Here is a 27,219-nt window from a genome sequence, read left to right as displayed (position 1 = left end):
TGAGCACTGTATGGAGGAAGAGTTTTTCAACAATGTTTGTAACAATGTTATAGATAAAGTCCAGAAAAACATGTACACTCTCCAAAGCCTACCTAAGTATGCCTTCATGGAAGGAAGTTAGGTTTACCAAGAGAGATACATACGCTAATACAAGTAAACTGGATATTGTTTTTAGCTATACACTCTGTTTAAATAGTTTATTATATTTAATGTTTACTTCCATATATCTTTCTAGTCCTACAAGTTAGATATTCAATGTTGCAACTCATAGTAATATTTTTCATAATACTGGACAGTATGTATGGTCTTTTTGTACAGTACTGCAAGTAATGTTAAATCTGTATAGCTATGTTATACAATTATAGAAATATGATATTATAGTATAATTCCAAAATACAACTGGATATACATTAGTAAAAACAATTTTATATAGAAGAAATGACCTTTCTTGTATAATAATAATAATAATAAAATGTGCCACTGAGCTACTCTATCTCTAGCCTTTTATGTTCCTGAGTTCTTAAGATCATCATAGTTTAATAGATCTCATTCTCATGTAGTTGAGAGAATTACAGTTTACAATGTCTGTGTTTATCTCTTATATTCAAGTTGTGCACCAAACCTTTGCTGAATGTCTCAAAGATGGAAACATCAATAACATTCATGTAAAAACACTGTCATCTTTTGAGTTAAACTTTTCAAACAACCAATTATGGTCTTTTCCCATTTTATGGCTTTTATTCTGCTATACCAATTATGGGGTTTTGTTCAATGACATAGTGGAATGAAATGTTGGCTTTATAATTATGCTGCTTATAACTCAGCATTTAATACTATATAAAGAATAAACTAAGTATTTTAAACAAATCTATGTTTGCAAAAATATCAAGTTATTTTGAAAATCATGCAATTAGAATCAAATGATTTTGTGCTAAACTAGGCATACCCTACATTTCAAAATTATTAAAAAAAAAAACGTTTTTAATTGCTTTTTTTATATACGAACTAGAATTATTTAAAAAGCAATTTTAGTTATTTGACTTAACACAGTGAATATAATAAAAATATTTTCCTAATTGATCTAAAGTATCCTGCTATTGTGTTTATGCCAATGAAAATATGCCTTCTTGTTATCTACTTGGAGAAATCTAAGATAATATTTTAAAAAGAAATGTATAGACAGCCCTTTTTTGATTCTTTTAATTTGACTTAAAAGGGAATTGAAATTTTTGGGATCCATAACATAAACTGAGAAAAACTGAAAGTTGAAAAGAAAGCTGAACCTCTGCTTTGAGAATCAACACATGCTCAAAAATGACTTGCATGGACAAATATTTACAATCTATATTCAAAAATGAAATCAAATTAATTAAAAGCTTTTTCTTATAATTATGCATTCTTATGAACTACTTATCTTAAAAAATATGGGGATAATAATGCCCCTTTCATATTCTGATTATACAATATAAACACTCATGCCATAAAACTATATGCAAAATATGCACACTATTATTGCATGCGCGATGTGATACTACATGCCAGTTAGTAATACTGTAGTTCTAGTAAGACCATAAAAACAATTTAGGTCTTTTATCAAAGCACTATATGTACAGTACAGTCTTTACTATCTCAACTTTAACATTGTAGCCCATTTGTCATGTCATACCTAGGAAATCCTGTTTTATGCATTTCAACAAGGACTGCATGTGTACGGTTCCTTATATATTTTTATTTAGATCATTAGTTACCCATACAAGTAATGCTTAACAGTTAATGTTATGTAAATCGATCTGAGTTCATTTTCCTTAATTTAGGCGGTAAGTTTCCATCCATCCTGCCCCCACCAGACAATCTTTGAAGCTTTGGTGGTAGATCTGCAACAGATTGACTCATTGGATCAGACATCATCTTTGTAGTTTTAATGCCCAGTTTATCCTCTGAGTTGCCAGGAACTGAACTAATTCGTTGAAGTTTCATTGGCAAATCCCCCATGCTATAAGCCTTTTCTGAAGTAGTAGAACTCATTCTGAGTAGTTTTCTCGGCAGGTCCTCTCTGCCAGTCATTTTCTGAAGTTTTGAAGGCATTTTTGTACTAATGTCATCAAGACTATCTAGGCAGTCTACAGAATTATTTCTTTCTTTGTTGTTACTTACTGCTGGTGCTATTAATGGAGAAGAGATGAGAAGCATTTCTTCTTGTTCCTTAACACTATAAGGTGCAGTTGGAACCTCAAACGTTGCATGGAACTGTGAGTAGTCTACTTTAAAGAAACCTTCCTCAAGAGATATTACTGGGAAAAAACGATGACCCCATAAAACTTCATCCTCAGTGTATGATGTCCGTGCCTGGCAAGTCATTCCTAAAATAGAAAGAAATTATATAAGTATTTGGAGTCACAGGATAATAGCAATTATTTATAGAAATAGCATTTTAGAACTAGATACTTTAGTTTAATGTTGTCAACCCAATATGCCTTAAATATATTGAAAAAACATCTCACATTAATTTGAAAATTACATAAAAGAAGGTGTAACAAAACATTTTTTTGGGAAACGTGAACGTTTTATACATGTCTGTGATGGAATAGAAAACTTTACAGCTGCATTACAATAGAAAAATGAAAAAATAATAATAAATATTTTTATTTGTTTTAAAGTGAAACCATGATCAAAAAAAGGATAACCAGTACAATCTGGTAATGTTATTTATTTAATAATTAAAATAATGCATATCATATTATTTTTCCCACAACCAAATACACTCAGTTCTGTCATTTTTCTTTGCAAACTACATATGAACAATTTCAAAAGACACCATTCAGCAGTATCAGTGATATGCTACTAACAGGTAATAGGGATAAGGTGTCGTATTTTATTTATTACAAGCAGAAAGTAATATAGGTAGAAATTATAAATTAATTACTAGAACTATTATTATTTATTATTATTATTACAAATTGGAAAGTTGTTTAAAATGGTATGCTCTATCTCAACCGTGAAAGAAAAAAATTGTGTTTCATATCCCTTTAAAGGGATATGAAACCCAAATTTTTTATTTCATGATTCACACAGAGCATGCAATTTTAAGAACATTTCTAATTTACTCCTATTATCAATTTTAATTTGTTCTCTTGGTATCTTTATTTGAAAAAGCAGGAATGTAAGCTAAGGAGCCGGACCATTTTTGGTTCAGATCCCTGGGTAGCACTTGCTGAATGGCCCATTAAAATAGACACTGTTTAAATTTGCTATACCTGATGAAGGGGTGAACGCCCTGAAATGTCACTGTTATGGAATAAAGAAGGATTATTCATGGTATTTTAAGTCCAGAGAGTGCTGATTCTTTTGATGACTATATATATATATATATATATATATATATATATATATATATATATATATATATATATACAGTATATATATATATATATATATATATATATATATTATGTCTAACTTTCTCAAATATCTTAAATCCATAATTACATCTATTAACAAAATAAGTTTGCTGCTTCATTTAAAAGAAAAAATAATATTTTATGTAATAATGTATAACAACCTGTATCCTAGGAAAGAAATGACAAATTTGGAAATCATTTGCATATTTTAAAAGGCAAGACATTCTCAATATTTCCTAGCTTCATGCATTTTTACGTTTTACCTTTTTAAAATACTACTGAAATAAGTTAAATAAAATTTTACAGTTTTAAAGAAATGACAATTCATATATATACTGTAGCTATTAACAATAAAGTTTGTTGCTTCATTTAAAAATATATTATTTTTTGTAGCAATAATGTTAAACTATTTTTTTATATTTTGACTATAACTGCAAACCTGCAATCTTTTTTTTATATGTTTTCTATTAAGTAAATAATCATAATTTAAAGCATGAATGAATAAAGACCACTACAGCATTTTCCTGATTATTATTTTTTCACTGTAGAAAATGGAATATGTAGAATTTTTTTTTATTTTTTTTTTAATATGTTTTTTAGAGTTGAGGTTTTATGAATGATCAGTATGGCTATACTGCAAAAGGCCTTATTAATATGTTGGAATGAATTTTTAAGATTGTGCTTCAAGCACTTTTCTGTGTCAATGGAATAATAAGTGAATGTTCATGTATTCAGAACATTGTGCATATTCTGAAAAATCCCTAAGCAAAATCTCTGTTCACCTGAACATTTCTTTAATAAAAGCAACCTACCACTTGTGACAAAACCGGCTTATAAAATGTATGTCCTAGGAATTTAGTTACTGTTTTAGAACATAAATCTAGTTCCTGTACCTTGCCTGCTGGCTGTATAAAAATAAATGGCTTTTTGTCAGTGGCGGGGAGGATTCATACTTTTTTGAAAGAAAAAATACTAACTTTGAAAATTATGTTACCAAAATCCTGTGTGTTATTTACATGCTTTAAATTTAACAATTATTGAAGAACAATTTATTACAAAATTAAAATATAATTCAGTGTTTAGTGTTTGAAAGATATACTCCAGTTATATAAGATTAGTAAATATGTTCTTGAATTACTGAGCTGCTTTATATATGTTTTTTTTCTCCTTCATATTGATTTTGTGTTACTACTAGACAAATGATTTCTGCTTAGACGTTGGATATAAAGTATACAATTCCCTAAACCATTTTTTAAAAAGATTTCAGTCATTGTAATTGATCCCATGGTGATTTGGTGCAAGACTTCAATTTGCAACAATCTGTGAACATAATTATCTTTTATTGCCACCAAGATGTTTTAAAACAATTTAATTGCAGATTTAAGTCTAATCAGAAACAGCTTAGCATTTTGCATTGGTAAATATTCAAATGTTTTTGTCTGAGCAAACGTTAAAGGTAGAATAATATAGCTTCACTTTGCAGTTTATCATTGATCTGACTTGAATAAACTAAATCCTTGCACTTTGGATCCATGCTGGTTGTATAGAATGCCTTGATCAGCTATAGATAGACCAACAGATAGATAGATGATAGATACACACATAGATATGTGTTTTCAAAACATGAGACAATTTTTTCGGAGGAAGGAAGGGGAGGAAATGGAAGGGCCCTGCACTGCAGAAAATAAAAAAATAAAGGCAGAGGGAGGGATGGGGCACTACGCTACAGAAAAAAAAAATACATTAAAAAATGGTTTTATAGGTACTGGCAGACAGCTGCCAGTACCCAAGGTGGCAGACAATAGTTATAAGGGGTAGGGTTAGAGAGCTGTTTGGGAGGGATCAGGGAAGTTGGGTGATAAGGGGTATCCTATTCTGCAGAAAAAAAAAAAATTTAATTTACAAAAAAAAAGCCTTACATTTTTATATTGGCAAACTGTATGACAGTACTGAAAGGGACACTGAACCCAATTTTTTCCTTTGTGATTCAGATAGAGCATGCAATTTTAAGCAACTTTCTAATTTACTCCTATTATCAATTTTTCTTCATTCTCTTACTATCTTTATTTAAAAAGAAGGCATCCAAGCTTTTTTTGGTTCAGAATTCTGGACAGCACTTTCTTATTGGTGGATGAATTTATCTACCAATCAGCAAGAACATCCCAGGTTGTTCACCAAAAATGGGCCGGTATCGAAACTTACATTCTTGCATTTCAAATAAAAATACCAAGAGAATGAAGAAAATTTGATAATAGGAGTAAATTAGAAAGTTGTCATGCTCTATTTGAATCACAAAAGAAGAAATTTGGGTTCAGTGTCCCTTTAAGATGGGGGGTAACCAGTGAGGGTGAGGGAGGGAAGAGATCTGTTTGGGAGGGATCCAGTAGGGATCAGGGGGTGGGAAGTGTCAGGTTGGAGGGTAATATCTACACTAAAGCTAAATTAACCTTACAAGTTATAAGTAACCCCTTCACCGTCTGGAATAATGGAAGTGTGGCACATAGCTGCATTTGGCAGCCTTTTAACAAAAAGCAATGGCAAAGCCATATATGTCTAATATTTCTAAACAAAGGGTATCCCAGAGAAGCTTTTACAACCATTTGTGCCATGATTGCACACGCAGTATGTAATAATTTCAGTGAGAAACCCAAAGTTTATTTAAAAAAAAAAAAAAATGTATTTTATCACATTTGGTGGTGAAACAGTGGCATGAAATATACCAAAATGGGCATAGATCAATACCTTGGGTCCTCTACTTAAAATTATATATAGGTTTGACAGGTAAATAATAAAAAAACAATGCTCTATTTCTGTTTAACTGGAGTGATAGAAAAAAATGCTAAAAATTATCCATAATTTTGGGCAAGTTTTTCCGCTGAAAGTCACAGCAGTGACGGGGTTAAAGGGACATAAAACCCATTTTTTATTTCATGATTCAGATAAAGCATGCAATTATAAACAACTTTCCAACTTACTGCTTTTATGACATTTGCCTTATTCTCTTGCTATCCTTTGTTGAAGAAGCAGCAATGCACTACTGGGAATTAGCTAAACACATCTAGTCAGCCAATGTGAAAGATTTGTGTAGCCACCAATCAGCAGCTAACTACCATTAGAGTAGGATACGTACATATTCCTTGTCAACAAGGGATAACAAGAGAAAAAAGTAAATTAGATAATAGAGATGAAAAGTGTCTTAAAATCAGATGCTCTATCTAAATCATGCAAGTTTATTTTTGACTTTCTATCCTTTTAATGCTATTTAAAGGGACATGAAACCCAATATTTTTCTTTCATGATTCAGATAGACAATACATTCTTAAACAACATTCCATTTTACTTCTATTATCTAATTAGCTCATTTATTTTGATATCTTTTGATGAAGAAATAGCAATGCACATGGTTGAGTCAATAACATTAGGCATCTTTGTGCAGCCACCAATCAGCAGCTCCTGACACTATTTATATATGCTTTCAACACAGGATATCAAGAGTATAGAGCAAATTAGATTATAGAAGTATATTTGAGAGTTGTTTAAAATTGTATGCTCTTTCTGAATCATACAACAAAAAAAATGGGTTTCATGTCCCTTTAAGGCAGTAGCCTGTGTTCTCATTTTACAAAACATAAGCAGAACTGCTGAAGCTGCAGAACACGTGGCTTCGAACTAGCATGCACCCTGGTCTCTGAAGTGTATAACGAAAATGTATTTTAAAAAAAATAAATATATATATACATATATATATATATAAACCTTGACTTGCACTCTAACGCAAGATACCAATAATGTTATACAAGAATAATAATTGCTTACACAAATATAAAAAGAGTCAAATGAATTCTCTCATGGTATTAAATTGGTCTCCTCTACTGATGGTCCATATTAGGCCTTTGCATTTGTTCAGTTAAAAATGCAGATTCCTTAATGAAACCAAGGTATTTGTTTTGTTTTCATGAAATGAATATCCCAACAAATGCACTATGACATTTAAATAAAATAAAATTCATCAATATTCATTAATTTCCTTTAAATTACTTTAGGGGTTAAAAATACTTACCTATAGTGTGCTGGAGAGCTGTGCTAATCCCCCATTTCAACACAGAGCCCTGGGCCACACTAATAGCGCAGACCTGGGCTCTGTAAAAAGCGTTTAAGTATTTTTAACCCCTAACGTAATTTCATTATTGTGGTATCCTTTGTTGAAGAAGCAACAACACACTACTGAAACTAGCTAAACACATCTAGTCAGTCAATGACAAGAGCTACATTTGTGTTGTAACCAATCAGCAGCTTGCTCCCCGTAGTATACCTTTAAAACAAACACCAAATAGCAGGGGCAATGAATATTCAAAAAATTATTTGACTATTCTTTACGAAAGTTTTGGAAGAACCAAATTTTTCACTCATGCACACCTCTAGTCCATATACATTATGGATCATATTAATGGGACATAAGATACTTCATTACATTTCCCATAAAGGGCCAGATTACAAGTAGAGATTTATTTAATACTCACACGCTAACTATGATGGTATTTTGGTGCAATATATATTTTTACATATATATATATATACACGATTATAAACAGTTCCAATGCACTTTTATATATACAGTATATATATATATATATATATATATATATATATATATATATATATATATATATATATATATATATATATAATATATATATATATATATATATATATATATACACACACACACATACACACAGTTTATATGTCTATATATAAAGTATGTCTATATATGTGTGCATATATATATATATATATATATATACATGTGTACATATGTATTTATGTGTCTCTACATAAATACATGTACATATAATTACATAAATACATATGTACACAGATACATACACATCTTTAGACATGTATATTTATGTATCTCTTTGTTAAAGCACTTTGCATCCTTTTTTTCTAGCACCTGATAACTCACATCTTTGAGCCCTTATAACTTTTTTGTGCAAATTTAAAACATTTTTTTTTATTAAATAGTGTTATTAAGAGTGTAACTGTACTTTTGATTTGTTTTGTGACACAGTTAACCAGAGCTCTGAGGACACGGTATCCCGTGAGTGTTAACTTCAATTGCGCTCAAGCGATCACATTTACTTTCATTTTGTAATACTAGTGCTACACCTGATGCACGCAAACAGACGCATTAAACTCCTTTTTGATTGGGCAATACTGTTAGTGTGCCACTCGTAATCTGGCCCAAAATGTTTAAGAAAGAATAGTCTAACATTGCAAACCTAAAAATTCTATTGTTAGAGGGGTGCAATAAGCAATATCATGACCATGCTAATTAGAATGCATATTTCAAGTTGAAAGAAAAGGTTTGTACTCACTTTCTTTTCACTAACCAGGTTAGCACGACTGACTGACCTAGCGTAAAGTATACGGGTTAAAAAAAGTTACTCAAATAAATAAATGTATATTTATCTATACCTGTATATATATATATATATATATATATATATATATATATATATATATATATATATATATATATATATATATATATATATATATATATATACTGTATATATATATACAGAATATATTTAAGAATATTTTCTTCTATGTGAAGAACATTGGAATGTAAAATATTTATAACTTCCTTCTGCTTTAGCGCAGTTGGTCTAATATGGTGTCTGGTTAGTGTGCGAGCGCTAAGTGGTTTTTTTTTAACAGCACACTCCATTGAAGTCAAGGGGAGAAGAAGTTAATGCAGTTATGATATCCAAAATACTGAAGTTAGGGCGTATCAGGCTTTCACTTTCTTGCTCACTTGCTAACATTTTAGTTTCTACTTGTATTACGTGCTTACCCACCAACATTAAAAGTTTACTTTCAGCAAAGTTAGCACTCAGGTAAAAAAATCTGTTAGTGTGCCAATTGTAATCTGACACAATGTGAAGTTCATTAAAGCGATGGTAAATTCTGCCCTTTACAAAAACAGATCTGGAATGTTAGTGATATTTTTTGAGTTTAATTTATCAGTTGTAATGAAGATGCGCTATAACTTACTTTTTAAACATAGATATGAAATTTAAATTCCCCACGCTCCGTGGCCCACTTCAAAAGTAATTTTTTCTATGAGCCAACGGTCTGAATTGTTGTCCATTCAGCGCTCTAGCTACAATAAAAGTGTGGGAAGAGTGTTGATTGGAGAACAATTTAAACCTGTAGCTAACCTAAAAATTTACTTTTTAAGTTGGCGGAGGAGTATGGGGTATTTGAACTTCATTCATTGTATCTATCTTAGGTTTTATTTTTATTTTACGGACAAGTTTGTATTTATTTTAACTAGGTAGAATAGTTACACAACCAACCCCCCAAATAAAACCCTAACTAAAAAAAACCTAAGCTCCCCATTGTCCTGAAAAGGGCATTTGGATGGGCATTGCCCTTAAAAGGGCATTTAGCTCTATTGTGGCCCATTGCCTTAACCTAAAAAAAAAATCCAATAAACCCTTAAAAAATCCTAACATTAACCCCCCAAGATCCACTTACCGGGAGAAGTCTTCATCCAAGCGGCAAGATGTCCTCAATGAAGCCAGCAGAAGTGGTCCTCCAGATGGGCAGAAGTGGTCCTCCAGATGGGCAGAAGTCTTCACCTAGACGGCATCTTCTATCTTCACCCTTCCGAAGCGGAGCGGCTCCATCTTCAAGACATCCGTCGCGGAGCATCCTCTTCAATCGATGAACAGCCAATAGAATGCGAGCTGAATCCTATTGGATTGAAGGATTGAAATTCAATCCTATTGGCTGATTTTTTTCAACCTTAATTCCGATTGGCTGATAGAATTCTATCAGCCAATCAGAAACAAAGGGATGCCATCTTGGATGATGTCACTTAAAGGTACATTCATTCAGCAAGAAGACGTCGATTGAAGAGGATGCTCCATGCCGGATGTCTTGAAGATGGAGCCGCTCCGCGTCGGAAGGATGATGTATTGGGTGGGGTTTTTTTTAGGTTAGGGCTTTGGGCCGCAATAGAGATACATGCCCTTTTAAGGACAATGTCCACCCAAATGCCCTTTTCAGGGCAATGGGGAGCTTAGGTATTTTTAGTTAGGGTTTTATTTGGGGGGTTGGTTTTTTCAACCTTAATTCCGATTGGCTGATAAAATTCTATCAGCCAATCTGAATCTAAGGGACGCCATCTTGGATGATGTCACTTAAAGGTACATTCATTCAGCAAGAAGACGTCGATTGAAGAGGATGCTCCATGCCGGATGTCTTGAAGATGGAGCCGCTCCGCATTGGAAGGATGAAGATAGAAGATGCCATCTGGATGAAGATTTCTGCCCGTCTGGAGGACCACTTCTGCCGGCTTCGTTGAGGACATCTTGCTGCTTGGATGAAGACTTCTCCCGGTAAGTGGATCTTCGGGGGTTAGTGTTAGGATTTTTTTAAGGGTGTATTAGGTGGGGGTTTTTTTTAGGTTAGGGCTTTGGGCCGCAATAGAGATACATGCCCTTTTAAGGACAATGCCCATCCAAATGCCCTTTTCAGGGCAATGGGGAGCTTAGGTTTTTTTGGGGCAATGCCCCTCTAAAGGCTCTTTTAAGGGTTTTTGGTAGTTTAGTTTAGGCTAGTTTTTTTTTTATTTTGGGTGGGCTTTCTTATTTTGATAGGGCTATTAGATTAGGTGTAATTAGTTTAAAGATCTTGTAATTTGTTTTGTTTTTTTCTGTAATTTAGTGGGTTTTTTGTTTGCAATTTAGCTAATTTTATTTAATTTAGTTAATTGTATTTAATTTAGTTAATTGTATTTAATTTAGTTAATTTATTTAATTGTAGTGTAATGTTAGGTGTTAGTGTAACTTAGGTTAGGTTTTATTTTACAGGTTAATTTGTATTTATTTTAGCTAGGTAGTTAGTAAATAGTTAATAACTAAAAATAAACCCTAAGCTAGATACAATGTAACTATTAGTTATATTGTAGCTATCTTAGGGTTTATTTTATAGGTAAGTATTTTGTTTTAAATAGGAATTATTTAGGTAATGATAGTAATTTGTACTTAGATTTATTTAAATTATATTTAAGTTAGGGGGTGTTTGGGCTAGGGTTAGACTTAGATTTAGGGGTTAATAAATATAATATAGTGGCGGCGACATTGGGGGTTTCAGATTAGGGGTTAATAAATGTAGGCAGGTGGCGGCGATGTTAGGGACAGCAGATTAGGGGTTAATAATATTTAACTAATGTTTGCGAAGAGGGAATGCAGTGGTTTAGGGGTTAATATGTTTATTATAGTGGCGGCGATGTCCGGAGCGGCAGATTAGGGGTTAATAGGTAGTTTATGGGTGTTGGTGTACTTTTAGCACTTTAGTTATGAGTTTTATGCTACAGCGTTGTAGTGTAAAACTCATAACTACTGACTTTAAAATGCAGTCCAAATCTTCACGGGATAGGCTGTAGCGCTCACTTTTTGGCCTCCTAGGACAAGCTTGTAATACCGGCGCTATGGAGGTCCCATAAAAAAAAGACTATACCCAAAAAAGTGTGCAGTGCCCCTAAATGTGCAAGACTCATAGTACCAGCGGTAGTAAAAAGCAGCGTTATAAGGCTTAATGCTGTTTTTTTACTCATAACGCAAGACTCGTAATCTAGCCGTTTGTTTTTTATTTTGCAATATTTAAAATGTTTTGATAATATAGAAGGGGATGTGCCGCAATATTCTATTTTGTGTAATTATTTGGTTGGTTGCTTGTACCCCTAAGAAGTAATATTACTAAAATAATTTTGCAAGGTGTGTGATTTATTTTGTATTTGTATTTAAAGGAAGACTAACCATCTTCATGGTTTCTAGCACCCCACTCCACTCAGGTGCTCTCATTATAGTGCATTGGAAATGTGTATAAAGCCAGAGAGGCTCATTCTTAGATGCATAGGTTATATATGTTTTTATTTTAATGTATGAATGTTTTGACAATAAACCACAGTGAACGTTGATACTGCCAAGGAAAATGTGCTGTTTATTTTACCTGAGCTCATGTAAAAATGTTTGAATTAATTAATTAAATCACTGGACTTCTTAGGGCGGCAGTGTTCATTTTTATTTATATCACATTCCATATTATTCGCAAGCAGCAGGTTAGGTAGAGCGAATGAATGGTTTATTAAAACAGCATTTGAAAAAATTAAATATGGGAGAATATGGACGATGGAGAAATAATCTCTCACAAGATTTACAGATTATTAATAACCGCCCCTATGTAAATTTGTAGATACATTGGAAAGGCAGTAATGTACGACGAGTTCCCCCTTTAGTGGATACTGGGGTGGAGGCTACATTAATTTATGGCAATCCTAAAAAAATTTAAAGGAGCAATAGTTAGCATAATTGTAACCAGGAGAGGTAGAATTAATTAAAACTGGAATAGAATGCCAGATACTTCCTGAACACTATGGACAATTAGCCTCAAGATCTAGCTTAGCTATGAGGGGTGTATCAGTACTAGGAGGAGGTATAGATGCTGATTATCAAGGAAAAATTAAAGTAAGTTTAGTGAACAATGGAAAACAAATATTACATATTCAAGAAGGGGAAAGAATAGCTCAGTTGTTGATAATTCCATTGTTCATGGCAACTATGAAACAGGCTGAGCCCCCAGCTACATTAACAGTGTGAGGGGATAAGGGCTTTGGTTAATCAAATATTAAAAATGTAGGTGCTAAAATCTGGATTCAAAATCTTCAAGGACCTCCAGATGCGGCTGAAGTAATTGCTGTAGGCAATGATAAAACTTTATTAGTAATGAGGCCAGGTAAAGAACAATAGGACAAATGTTAACTAAGGGTATACAATTGTGTTTTACCTTTTACAGATATGGCTGAAATTCAGTATATGGATTCTTATTTTTGGCCTCCATGGAGAGCTTTTTGGGGTACGAGCCATAACACCAGGAGAAGAGATTGTACAGAAAGTCAAACTGTTAGGTGGGGATTGGTGAATCGAACACAAATTCGAAAACAGGACAATTACACATGTGATGGCAACACCTTTTGTAATATAGCCAATGTGACTGTTAATCCAGGATATCTTTGGACACCCCAATCAGGACAAAAGTATCAATCGAATTACTGTTTATATAATGATACCGGAATTATACATATCCAAAATCTGACTTCAATACGCTGTGCTGGAGTCAATTTGGGGTATATATGGACAACTGTTCAAGAAAGAATACAAACTATACAAAATTAGCACAAAATAGTTCCACAGATCTACCTTATATTTGTACCAAGGGAATACTTGTGTATAATATGTCAAACTTGTGTGTTATAATGCTTTTAAAATTAGTAATCAAAATTTATGGGCACAATATATTATTTTAATTAATAAGAATAGTACAGTTATTGATCCAGGAAACATTAAAAGATAGCTTCAACTTGTAGAAAGGTTGGACTAAAGGTACAAAAAGATCTTTGTAGATGTAGAAGTTCAATTTCCACCAACAACAGAGTGTAAAATACGAACCTGAAGGGCATGGTATAATACCTTGTTAGGATCATGCGGTACAATTGCAGGAACACTGAATGGATTTGATATAGAAACTTTAGTAAATAGATTACATAATATGGTACAAGGAATAAAGAAGGCTTTAAGATATCAGGCTATATGGATGCCTAATACTTAGAAGACACAACAAAAACAATTAGATATTAGTTTTGATGTATTGGATTTAGTTAATGCCAAGACTTATTGGGGGGAGGATTTAACTCATAATTTATCTTCCTTTATTCATTGGACAGTGTGTAGTATTAAAACATTAAATAAAATCCAACAAAAAAAAATTCTGCTCAAACTAGATTGATGACTGGTAATTTAGGATTAAGGAAACAATTATTTTACATAAAAAACAAACAAATCCTGAATATGGATAAAGTTGAAAAGTGCTTTAATCAATTATAATGATACAGTATGTAAAGGAAATGTAATTATCCATAAAAGGTTTAATTAAGCCCCAATCACCCTTAACGCACCGGGAGTCTGGGACACTTTTTTTCTTCAAAAAAAGTGACAGCTGGTAGAGCCAGAGCCGCACCAAGGTAGGGGCTATTGAAGCTAGATCTCTGTGCTAGTGACTGTGTTAGTGTCTATGTGTCTATCTTTGTTTGTATGTGTTAGTATGTGATAGTGTTTCTGTGTGTCTGTCTGTATGTGTTAGCGTGTGAATGTGTTAGTGCCTGTGTTAGTGTCTTTGTGCGTGTATGTCTGTGTGTATGTCTTAGTGTTTCTGTGAGTCTGTCTGTTTGTATTGTTAGTGTTTTTGTGTGTGTGTCCATTTGTGTATATATGTTAGTTTAGGTGTCTATATCTGTCAGTGGCTCTCTGTAACTCTGTGTGTATATGTGTTAGTGGGTGAGTTTGTGTTAGTCTCTGTGTTAAAATCTGTGTGTGTTTATGTGTTAGTGTGGGTCTGTGTGTGTGTTAGTGTTTGTGTGTGTCTGTCTTTGTAGATATGTTAGTGCATGTCTGTGTTATTGTATGTTATAGTGTGTATCTGTGTTAGTGTCTGTGTGTGCGTGTGTTGTATTGTGTGCCTGTGTTAGGTGTGTCTGAGTGTTCACTTGTGTATTTCTGTGTTTGTGTGCGCACACATTTTAGTCACTTGGCCAAATAATTGAACGATTTATGGTATCAATTTTTTAAAAAGTGTCTTTGTTTCCAAATATGTAGACTGACCTTATGAAGTTATAATTTAATTGGGGGCATACATTTATACCTAAATTGAGAAATATAATACTATAAGAAAATGTGAATAAATGAATGAATTAACTTACATTATACACAAGTAGATATAATATGATGGGGAGATAGTATGTATTTATTCTTAGTAGCTGATTTTTACAATGCTCATACTGATAGCCATTATTGTGTCAAACTCCAAAACACTGGACCTCAATTCCAATTATTATACTGATTTTTGCCATATTGAAAATGTTATCTCAATTTTCCTTGCATCTTACAGGATGGAGTGCTATCTGCAGGCCAGTTGTTTTAATTACAGTAGAAGAATAATTTAATTTATTTGGTTGTAGAAAGAGAATGGTGCAAAAAGTATTTTATTTAACTATTTAGGGCACATTAACTTTGCTAGACGGAGGCTTTTTGTGTGCATTGTTTTGCTCTTGTGTTAAAAGTAAAAAGTTTGCGCACAAGCAAAAATCCGATGCACGCAAAAAAGTTGAACTTTGAATATCGCAAATGCGCTAACATATTCTCCCATAAACTTCAATAGAGCATGAAAAATTAAAACACCCATACTCACACACTAACCCGGCTGCGTGTATTCAAGTGCGCTAAACCCGACATGAAATATGAATATTTCACATTCCAATGTTTTTTGCAAAGAAAAATAAGTTCTATGTATTCTTATTATTCAGTATTTGTAGCGCACCAACAGATTCCTTAGCGCTATAAACATAGGCATGGTATGCAAAGTAACATTTATAGGGATCAAGTGGGTAGAGATATGAGAAAGACAGTTAGTTATGTGCGTTAGCAAGGAACGAGATAGGTCTGGTGCAGAGAGGTAGATTTGGGTGTCATCAGCATACAAATTATATTGAAACCCATGCAACTTTAATAAGGAACCTAATGACAATTAGTAATGTCGCGAACAGTTCTGCCGCGAATAGTTTGCAGCGAACATAGCATATTCGCGTTCGCAGCGGACGGCGAACATATGCAATGTTCGATCCGCCCCCTATTTGTCATCATTGAGTAAACTTTGACCCTGTAGCTCACAGTCACAAGACACATTCCAGCCAATCAGCAGCAGACACTCCCTCCCAGACCCTCCCACCTCCTGGACAGCATCCATTTTAGATTCATTCAGAGCCTGCATTCTTAGTGAGAGGAGGGACAGTGTAGCTGCTGCTGATTTAATAGGGAAATCGATAGCTAGGCTAGTGTATTCAGTGTCCACTACAGTCCTGAAGGACTCATCTGATCTCTGCTGTAAGGACAGCACCCCAAAAAGCCCTTTTTAGGGCTAGAACATCAGTCTGCTTTTTTTTTCCCTGTGTAATCTAATTGCAGCCTGCCTGCCAGCTCAGGCTCACAGCGTATACTGTGCCCACTTGCCCAGTGCCACCACTCATATCTGGTGTAACAGTAGTGTACATTTAAAAAAAAAAAAACTTTTTTTACTGTGAAATAATAGCAGTCAGTTTCCCTCACACGTGTGCGCTCCAGGTCCTGCCAGGACACAGTGTCACACCAGTGCAAGTCATATCTACTAAAACAGTAGTGTACATACATTTTTTAAAAAAACAAACTTTTTTTACTGTGAAATAATAGCAGTCAGTTTCCCTCACACATGTGCGTTCCAGGTCCTGCCAGGGCACAGTGTCACACCAGTGCAAGTCATATCTGCTAAAACAGTAGTGTACATACATTTAAAAAAAAAAAAGCCTTTTTTATTGTGAAATAATAGCAGTCAGTTTCCCTCACATGTGTGCGCTCCAGGTCCTGCCAGGGCACAGTGTCACACCAGTGCAAGCATATCTACTAAAACAGTAGTGTACATACATTTAAAAAAAAAAAAAAAAACCTTTTTTTACTGTGAAATAATAGCAGTCAGTTTCCCTCACACGTGTGCGTTCCAGGTCCTGCCAGGGCACAGTGTCACACCAGTGCAAGTCATATCTGCTAAAACAGTAGTGTACATTTAAAAAAAAAAAACCTTACACTACCTTAACGATACAACATCATACCTGATGTTTTAAAGCACGTTATTCCAAACAATTTAGGAATGTTAGGTGATTTATACCCTTTATGGATTAAAACCAGACTCTGCATCAACTATGTAATTTTTCATGGGAGTTTGCCATGGATCCCCCTCCGGCATACCTCAGTCCAGGTGTTAGTCCCCTTGAAACCACTTTTCCATCACTTTTGTGGCCAGAAAAAGTCCCTGTGGGTTTTAAAATTCGCCTGCCTATTGAAGTCTATGGCGGTTCGCCCGGTTCGCAAACTTTTGCGGAAGTTCGCGTTCGCCGTTCGCGAACGCAAAATTTTAGGTTCTCGACATCACTAATGACTATGTGTAGATTGAGAAGAAGATATTGAAGTGGCTGGCAAAATTTTGAGCTGAGAGAGTAGTTGTAATAGAAGGTTGGGATGGGCGGAGAAGATTATAGAAAGGGGAGAACAGACATTTTGGATTTGAAGAAAGAGAAGAGATAAGATTAGAGAAGTATTCTTGCTTAGAGAGGTTAAGGGCAGAATAGTAGGAGTTCAAGATGAACTTGTAGTGAAGTAATACGGGAACTTCTGCGTAGGTAGCATGTCAGAGGAGTATACCAGGGCTAAGGATGAGGGTGGGACTTCTGAGCTATGGTAGGAGGGGACCGATGTAAGGATGGAATTCTAGTGGCAGATAGATTGACCAGGCAGGAAAAGGAAGAGATGAAATATAGCAGAGGATTTAGAGAGCTTCAGAGCTGTTGCTAATCTAGTGACTTCTGTGGAGTTTGGTGTGAGGGGTAGAAGGAGGGAGAGTTGTAGGGAGTGATGTTGCAAGTGAGGAGATGGTGCTCAGAAAGAGTAAAAAGGGGAGTTTGTGAAGTTTGAGATAGTGTATCGATAGCTGAAAAGGGGGTAATCATCTTTGTGAATAGAATCAGTCCATTGTGAAAGACTGAAAGAGGAAGTAAGTTGCAGAAGTTGTTTTGCAGAGGAGGCGGTGTGATTGTCAACAGGGATGTCAGGGCTGGCCCTAGCCTTTGTGGGGCCCAAGGCAGGATGACAAAATGGGGCCCCTGTTTCCCCGCCCTCATCTCGTGAGATTACAGCAAAGCATTACCTCAGCACCCCTGATGCTGATTGGATATTGTTTTTGTTTTTTTTTACAACTTGCAGCTGGACTGCAGCTGAAGTATAACTGTTTACACAGCACTTACTCTGGTGAGCTGAAGAAATTTTGAGGTAAAATATCTTCCTTTTTAACATAGAGATGCCCAGATGATATTTTCATTTAGCATATTAGTATTATGTCTCTTTAAATAAATATCTGAAAAGCATTAGATGTCATTATTATAAAAAGTGGACTTTGGTTTAATGTAAAATTAAAATGTGGTATATTAGTAGTTTTATTAATCTAAGTTAAAACAACATTTTTTTTTTGTAGAGCTCACCTCAAACTTAACTGTCTCAAAATTCCAAAATAGTCAGATCATGTTGTATCTAGGGTTGTGTAATTTTTTTTTTCTTCTCATCACTAGCTGAGAAAGCTTCATTTTATTCCCAAGACAATCTGTCCTGCAGAGGTAAATCTCTGACCAATTATTACTCAAAAAGTAATTGATTTCCACATACTGACAGTTATTTTTCCTGGGGATGTAATTAGTTGCACAGAACATTTTTACAACCATATGTCTTTTACAATTTTAATAGAATTGGGAGCTACCATTCCAATTATCTGTTGAGAAAAAAAAGGTTTCAATGTCTTCTACCTATTTGCAGTGGATGCTGCTTCTGAGCAACGGTCATAAGAAAATTGAAATCTCCTGATCCGATCAGGGGGCAGCATTGCACAATCATATCACTACAAATGCTTGTGCAATGTTAAATGCCAACAGTGTATGCTGTCCGCATTTAGCAAGGTTGAGCGGACATGATTCACTACAGCGAATCATGTCCGCTCAACTATTAATAAATCTACCCCCTAGTTCTCTGTCCTTAAGCCAGCATTCTACCCAGTTCACAATTTTTTTAGTCTAGACCAAGGAGAAACATTTTGTGAACTAGTTTGTTGTGTGGGACGGTGTCAAATGCTTTGCTGAAATCTAGATATGCTACATCAACTGCTCCACCCTTGTCTAATACTTTTGTTACATAATCAATGAAGTCAATAAGATTAGTCTGACATGATCTCCCTGAGGTAAAACCATATAACTTTTTTTTTTAATATTTATATTAACCATTTTTTAATTAAATAGTGTATATATGAGTGTAACAATTTATTTTAATGAATTTGTTATGTTTAATGCAACATTTTTTTAGTCCTAGCCATTTACGCTAAACCAGCGAGTGCAAAATTAGTTTTACACTTGTATGTTTGTGTTTACTTCCAACTTGTAATATGTGCATACTAATATGTAATATCGCATGTGCTAACGTTGGCACGCCACTTGTAATCTAGCCCATAAACAGGTTTCTTGGAGTGAAGCTAATCTTTTAAAGTACAATACAGCCTTCTTTAAATGAAAATTTTATTGTAATGCTGCCACGGTTTCAATTTAGTATCTACACTGGAAGTTTGCCTGTATTGTCTGCCAACAAAATGTGTAACTATTAGAAATAACATTTAAAAAACTTGTTTGTTAAGGAATCTGACAGACACTTAGGGATTTAGACTAAGATGTAAAATAGATAAATGAGCCAGAAAATAGAAACAAAAGAACCCCGAAGTGACAGTGAAAAATCTAATTGTAAAACAGATGTCAGGTTACAAGATAAACAAAATAATATAATTTTATATTGTATTGTAGCAATTTTATAATTATACTTATTATTATTTACTATTAATTGTCTGTTAAATATTGTATATCAGAAAAGAAATCCAGCAAACCTCCCAGGCGTATAATCAATCAAAGATTTATTTGGAAAACCGTGCACAAAAACATATAAAAAAAGTAAAACATACAGAATGTCCCAACAACCTGGAACAGATAAAGGAATCGTCCTGCGCGTTTCAGCAGATATTCGCCTTATTCATGGACATAATTTACTCCACACCAGCATGTCTATTTAAACACACCCTTGTCATCAGGTGTGAGAGCTCCAGGTACTAATTATTAAAGGGACAGACCTAAAATATCAACATACTGAAATAAAGACAGACTAAAAATAATAAGCATTTCATTGGGGGAGATTGCAACGTTAATACTTTAAATATCAATATGGCATATAAAGAAATCTACAAATCTCAACAGTTTATAAGCGCCTAAGCTAAACATATATATATAATTTGAGTAGCATATTCTACCATAAGCATCTAGTTAAAGACTTATATAAATGGGAACTGCCTCTGTTTATTGTAGAGCCTCCATGCGAGAAAATAATTATAAACTGATATGCTAGTGCCTTGATAATAACCATATATTTTTGAAAATAAATGGTAGTGAGTGCATCACATTATTAATTACCCCAATAACAGTATGACATATATTATATACCTGAGAGGGCTTATTAATGAAGAACAACAGAGAGTGTTGCAAAAGACAATGAGGAGATGCACAGAATAGTGTGTATAAATTTTTATATATGGTTCAGAGTGAGGTGTGCTAATTCTAATAATAATGTACCTAAAATAAATTAATAAAAATGAAATTTTACTCTATTAATACATAGAGATAAAGAATATATACAAGCCAATCTAAACTATACTTCTGTGTACCCATTTTAAATACATGATGTAACTCCTCTTTAGTATAGATTATCACATTTTACTACATAATGGACTTCCTAAGATCATAATTATAAATCCTATCCGTTAATGCCTCCAAAAATTAATGACATCGCCCACTATGTTAAAACCATCTGGAATCCTGGTTTTCATTTTGAAAATCCAGAAAGCCTCTTTGTATGAAAGTTTAGTTACTCTATCTCCACTACGTATGGCAGGTTTGATATGGTCAATAATTTGCCATTTTAGACTATTAACCACTTTGTTGTGGACATGTATAAAGTGTCTGGCAAGGTCAGAACATTCGATACCATGCTCAATATTCTTGAGATGCTCCCTAATCCTATTTCTACACTCTCTAGAGGTGCACCCAATGTATTGTTTTTTACATTCTACGCAATCTATGAGATAGATTACGAAGACAGAGCGACAGTAAGTATATGTATCCAACTCATAGACCTTCTGTGTGGTGTATGATTGAAAATTCTTAGTAACTTTTGTGAATCCACAAGCAATGCAATTGCTGTAGTGACACCTATAGTGCCCTTTTACATTTAACCAGCTATTGCTTCTTGTCTGTGTACTTCTAAGTAGACTAGGAGAAACTGCATTACCTATCGTATAGCCTCTACGCGAGACAAAGTTGCATCCCTTCTGCACAAGGTCTCTGAGGCTGTCCTCAGCAGTCAAAATTGGGAGATGCTTTTTCACAATATCACATATTGCATTAAATTGTGCACTATATGTGGTTATGAATGTAGGTCTGGAGTTATCAAAACGTTGTTTATTCACTAGGGCTTTGTTATCAAGGAGGAGGGTTTCTCTATCTAATCTGGTTACTTCTAGGAGAGCTCAATCTATTGTTTTTATGTGATAGCCTCTCTCTAGAAGATTTTTTCTCATTTTCAAGCTCTCTATGATAAAGACTTCATTGTCAGTACAATTACGTTTTAACCTTATAAATTGCCCTTTGGCTATTCCAAAACCCATATGTTTTGGATGATTGCTTTGGCCATGTAATATGGCATTAGCCGCAATTGGTTTACGATATAAAGTTGTCTTTATCTGCTGAGTATCAGTTTTTCCTATCAATAGGAGGTCTAAGTAGGGTATAGATTCTTTATTACTCTCATATGTAAACTGTAAATTAGCATCATTGGAGTTAAGAAATTGAACAAACTCCTTTAATCTAGATGGACCCCCTGTCCAAATGAACAGGAGGTCATCGATGTACCTTTTATACATAGTAATGTAACCCCTGAAGGGATTTGCATCTCCAAAGACGTGGCATGCCTCCCACCAACCCATATATAGGTTGGCGTAGGCCGGGGCAAATTTAGCCCCAATGGCAGTTCCACGTCTTTGGAGATAAAAAGTCCCCTCGAATTGGAAAAAATTATGGGTTAGTAAAAAATCCAAGGTTTGAATTGTCTTTTGCAACACTCTCTGTTGTTCTTCATTAATAAGCCCTCTCAGGTATATAATATATGTCATACTGTTATTGGGGTAATTAATGTGATGCACTCACTACCATTTATTTTCAAAAATATATGGTTATTATCAAGGCACTAGCATATCAGTTTATAATTATTTTCTCGCATGGAGGCTCTACAATAAACAGAGGCAGTTCCCATTTATATAAGTCTTTAACTAGATGCTTATGGTAGAATATGCTACTCAAATTATATATATATGTTTAGCTTAGGCGCTTATAAACTGTTGAGATTTGTAGATTTCTTTATATGCCATATTGATATTTAAAGTATTAACGTTGCAATCTCCCCCAATGAAATGCTTATTATTTTTAGTCTGTCTTTATTTCAGTATGTTGATATTTTAGGTCTGTCCCTTTAATAATTAGTACCTGGAGCTCTCACACCTGATGACAAGGGTGTGTTTAAATAGACATGCTGGTGTGGAGTAAATTATGTCCATGAATAAGGCGAATATCTGCTGAAACGCGTAGGACGATTCCTTTATCTGTTCCAGGTTGTTGGGACATTCTGTATGTTTTACTTTTTTTATATGTTTTTGTGCACGGTTTTCCAAATAAATCTTTGATTGATTATACGCCTGGGAGGTTTGCTGGATTTCTTTTCTGATATTGTTGCCATCTAAACAACCAGCTTAAACCTCGGCGTTCTCCAGGACAAAGGCTTGCAGTACCCGGCTTACTGACTGGCTGATGACGTCATCGTAAGACACCGGAGTGTGTCAACAGGCATTCACAGAGGCGGAGGCTCTCACGGAGTTTGGGACTTACCTGATAAAAAGATACAGCAACGGCAGTCAAAGGTGCTTCGTACCGGCCCGGGGACCCACAGAGTGGTGAACGATCCGGAGGCTGAATAGGCTGCTTGGTATCCGCTTGAATTTACTTGCGTTGGTGAGTCTTCACAATACCGCTTTAAATACTCTAAGGATTGATGCTGCTGGTTATATATACTATATAAGTCTGGAGCTGTCTAAAGGGGGATTTCTTGTGATTTAAATATTGTATAGTTAGGAAGAATTAGTGTGTTTTACGTGTTCATTTTATAGATTTTGCGTGATTTCTCTCTGCACTGGCAAGTTTTTGATCATTAGGCCTTGTATGTGATGACATCTCACACTATGTGGTGATATCATCAGGTCTAAACAATCATTGGATTACTAGGTAAGAGTTTTTAGTTCCTTCATTTTCTGCCTCTAAAGTACCAGGAATGTATTGCACAGAGAGTACTCTAGGGGCGCTTTTCACACAGCATTTATAAAATGTAAAACATCTATCTGAAAAATCAGCACCAATCCACCAGTCATATATAAAAATAAAAATATTATATAAGACTAGTCCTAAAGCCCGTTCACACGGGCCGTGTGGTTTATTTTTATTTTTATATTCTCTCTCTCCCCTATCTCTCTCTCTCCCCTCTTTCTCCCCCCTGTCTCTCTCTCTCTCTCTCCCCTGTCTCTCTCTCTCACTCTCTCTCCCCTGTCTCTCTCACTCTCTCTCCCCTGTCTCTCTCACTCTCTCTCCCCTGTCTCTCTCACTCTCTCCCCCCTGTCTCTCTCACTCTCTCCCCCCTGTCTCTCTCACTCCCGTCTCTCTCACTCCCCTGTCTCTCTCTCTCTCCCCTGTCTCTCTCCCCTGTCTCTCTCCCCTGTCTCTCTCCCCTGTCTCTCTCCCCTGTCTCTCTCTCTCCCCTGTCTCTCTCTCTCCTCCCCCCTCTCTCTCTCCCCTGTCTCTCTCTCCCCTGTCTACATAAGTCCAGACCCAATTTTTTTTAAGTACAGAGCAAATGTTTGTTTTTAAAATTAAAATATGTGTTTTGTATGTGCTGTGTAGCACATAGATAAGTCCGGACCTTTCAAATGACCTTTCTATCACTGCGTTGCGCATTTGTATTAAGTTTTGTGAAGCCTCGCAACGCTTTCAACTGCTAGTCACGCGACTACTCGCGCCGGTAGCTCGCGCTGAGGCTATGTTTGCATGCGCGTGGGTGCGAGGGTGCGCGTGCGCATGCGTGCTAAGTGTGTGTGTGTGCAAGGGTGCGCGTGCGCGTTCGGCCAAGTAAGTGTGTTAATGGCTAAGTGTGTGGGGATAGGCTAAGTGGCGTGCGGGCAAGTTTGTGGGTGCGAGTGTGCGCGTGCGAGGTACAATGGCTAAGTGTTAATGGCTAAGTATGTGGGGATAGGCTAAGTGGCGTGCGGGCAAGTTTGTGGGTGTGTGGGTGCGAGGGTGTGCGTGCGAGGTACAATGTGGGTGTGTGGGTGCGAGGGTGCGCGTGCGAGGTACAATATGTCAGCTGTCAGCTGTGCCGAGGTGTGCGTGCGAGGATCTAAGGCCAAGTGTTTGTCTCTACTGCACATGACGGCTTCAGACAAACACTTGCCTTTTATAATATAGGATTAACATTTAATTAACTAAGCACTACACACTAATTTTATTGCAAGAAATAACAATAGAAGAAAAGAGTAAATCAAAACTATTGCACATCCATTGGTGAAATGGATTTTTTTTTAAAATATACCTTGTGAAATAGATAAATAAAATTGTATTCTCTGTTAACGCCAGCACACATTATTATCACCATTTGAAGATTCAACACGAGGGATACTACAGTGCTAATACTTTGATACACACAGAGAAAAAAAAAAAAAAAACCTCACACACAGATGAACATATCTGTCCAGATTCTAAAGTCATAGCATTAAGAGAACTTTCACTTCATAGAAAGATTCCATTTATATCACGTCACTGAAAATAAAATAATGCTTCTTGTTTTGTGACAAGTGCAGGTATCTATGTTATGACATTGAGGGCTATTTATTAAATGTCTGTCGGACCTGATCCGACAGTGCGGATCAGGTCCGACAGACATCGCTGAATGCAGAGAGCAATACGCTCTCCATATTCAGCATTGCACCAGCAGCTCACAAGAGCTGCTGGTGCAACGCTGCCCCCTGCAGACTCGCGGCCAATCGGCCACCAGCAGGGAGGTGTCAATCAACCCGATCAAACTCGATCGGGTTGAATTGTGGAGATTCCTGTCCGCCTGCTCAGAGTCTTTAGACCGCTGCTCCATAACTGCTGTTTCTGGCGAGTCTGAAGACTCGCCAGAAACACGGGCCCACAAGCTCTATACAGAGCGTGATAAATGGGCCTCATTATGTTAAGAGCAGCTTTCAAATGGCATCTGTGGGCTGAAAGGCTATTAAAATCATTCCCATAAAAAGTGCCACTGAGACTCAGAGTGGTTCAAAATTTCAACTTTTTAAAGTCTATTTTAGCCTTTTAACTACATTTATACAAAAGAGCTTTCTTTTACAATTTGAACAATCCATGAAAATCATTCAAGCCTCTGAAAACACTACCATTCCATGCAAAATAAAGTTTATCTTTAATACACAAGATATATGTCACATATCTATAACACACATACATCATAAATAGGAAATCATTAACGTGACAAATATGTATATTTATATAAATATGCAGATGATAAGCATAAAAAAGATATTAAAGGGATTTAAGTGTTCCTTTAGTAAAAAATAAATTAAATCAAAGTAAGCCTAAAACGACAGTTTGTGTTAAAAAACAGAAAGCAACATACAAGTTTTCTTGCAAAATGAACACTTAGAAATTCTCAGTGTAGCTACTGCCTTTAGTGAGATAAGGGAGCCACAATTATAAAACTTAAGTTTATTGTCACATGATCTTTGCAGCAAAAGTCCTCTACTAAGCATAGGCAAGAAACTCACTGGGGCTAGTGCAGATGTCAATTTCAAAAGAAAAGCTACTCATTTATAATCATAAAAAGAATAAATGAAATGCTGAAATAAAAATGCATAGTAAAAACTTGTATTGTTTAATCACATTAAAAAACATAATGAAATTGTTCTGCAAAAATCGTATTTTATGAAAAAAATAAGATTCATATTGAAATTGTGCAGGAAAGAAATATTATTTTCTTCATTGTAAAATGAGTTCCCACCCCCGCCTCTGCTAATGGGCTGAACTGGGGCGTTTCATGGGTGTATGCGGAAATTTCTCCTCTAGATCAGGCATATTCCATAAACAGTTCCCCCTTGTAGATATCTTTGTTTTGTCTTGCAAATTAAAAAGAGGCAAAATGGTATCAAAATACGTAAACCCTTCTTAGCATAACAGAAAATCACATGTATACAAATGTAGAGTTTATTGTAAGATACTATACACTGAAACAGAGTAATTAATTGGCTACATAAATTAAAGGGACAGTCTACTCCAGAAAGGTACAATATACATTAACATATAAAGTAGTATTACTTCTGTACATTCAGGTCTTGATGAATACAAGGGGGGCAATTTATCAAGGGCTGAATGGCCCCTAATGCCCCTGTTTTTGCACGAGCCTTATGGCTCACCGGAAACAGCAGTTATGAAGCAGCAGCCTTAAGACCATTGCTCCTTAACTGGCCTGCCTGCTCTGAGGCTGCGGACATCAATCCGCCCGATCTCATACGATCGGGCTGATTGACACCCCCTGCTAGCGGCCGCGAATGTTTGGCCTTGAATCTGCAGGGGACACCATTGCATAAGCAGTTCACAAGAACTGTTTGTGCAATGATAAATGCATTCATCGATGTCTGTCGGACATGATCCGCTGAGCGATGATAAATGGCTCCATAGTGTCTCAGCAGTGTCAACAGATATAGGCAATCAGTATATTAAAGTAACATTATTTAAGAACTTAATAGAGAGATAATCATCCATTTTATGTATTATAAAATAATGGTGTTTTTCAAGTGTTACAGTCAATTAAACATTTGAGATCCATTCAGTTACTGAGAGGGCTGTCTTGTTTTTCCACAACCTAGGTATTAATCGCTTGGCACC

At 35.3% G+C, this 27,219-nt stretch overlaps 1 protein-coding gene across 1 annotated transcript in view; it reads right to left on the bottom strand.

Moving 5' to 3' along the window:
- Positions 1–1,382: 1,382 nt before the first annotated feature.
- The window catches only part of KCNJ3 (potassium inwardly rectifying channel subfamily J member 3), a 431,207-nt gene continuing 405,370 nt past the window's right edge, over positions 1,383–27,219 (bottom strand). The window contains exon 3 of the mRNA XM_053698313.1: positions 1,383–2,360. Within this exon, the coding sequence (XP_053554288.1) occupies positions 1,777–2,360 (584 nt within the window). The 3' untranslated portion in view covers positions 1,383–1,776. The remainder of the gene's footprint in view (positions 2,361–27,219) is intronic.

This window comes from Bombina bombina, chromosome 1, assembly GCF_027579735.1.
Source record: "Bombina bombina isolate aBomBom1 chromosome 1, aBomBom1.pri, whole genome shotgun sequence".
Taxonomy (NCBI): domain Eukaryota; kingdom Metazoa; phylum Chordata; class Amphibia; order Anura; family Bombinatoridae; genus Bombina; species Bombina bombina.
This window is presented reverse-complemented; position numbering and strand designations above follow the sequence as displayed.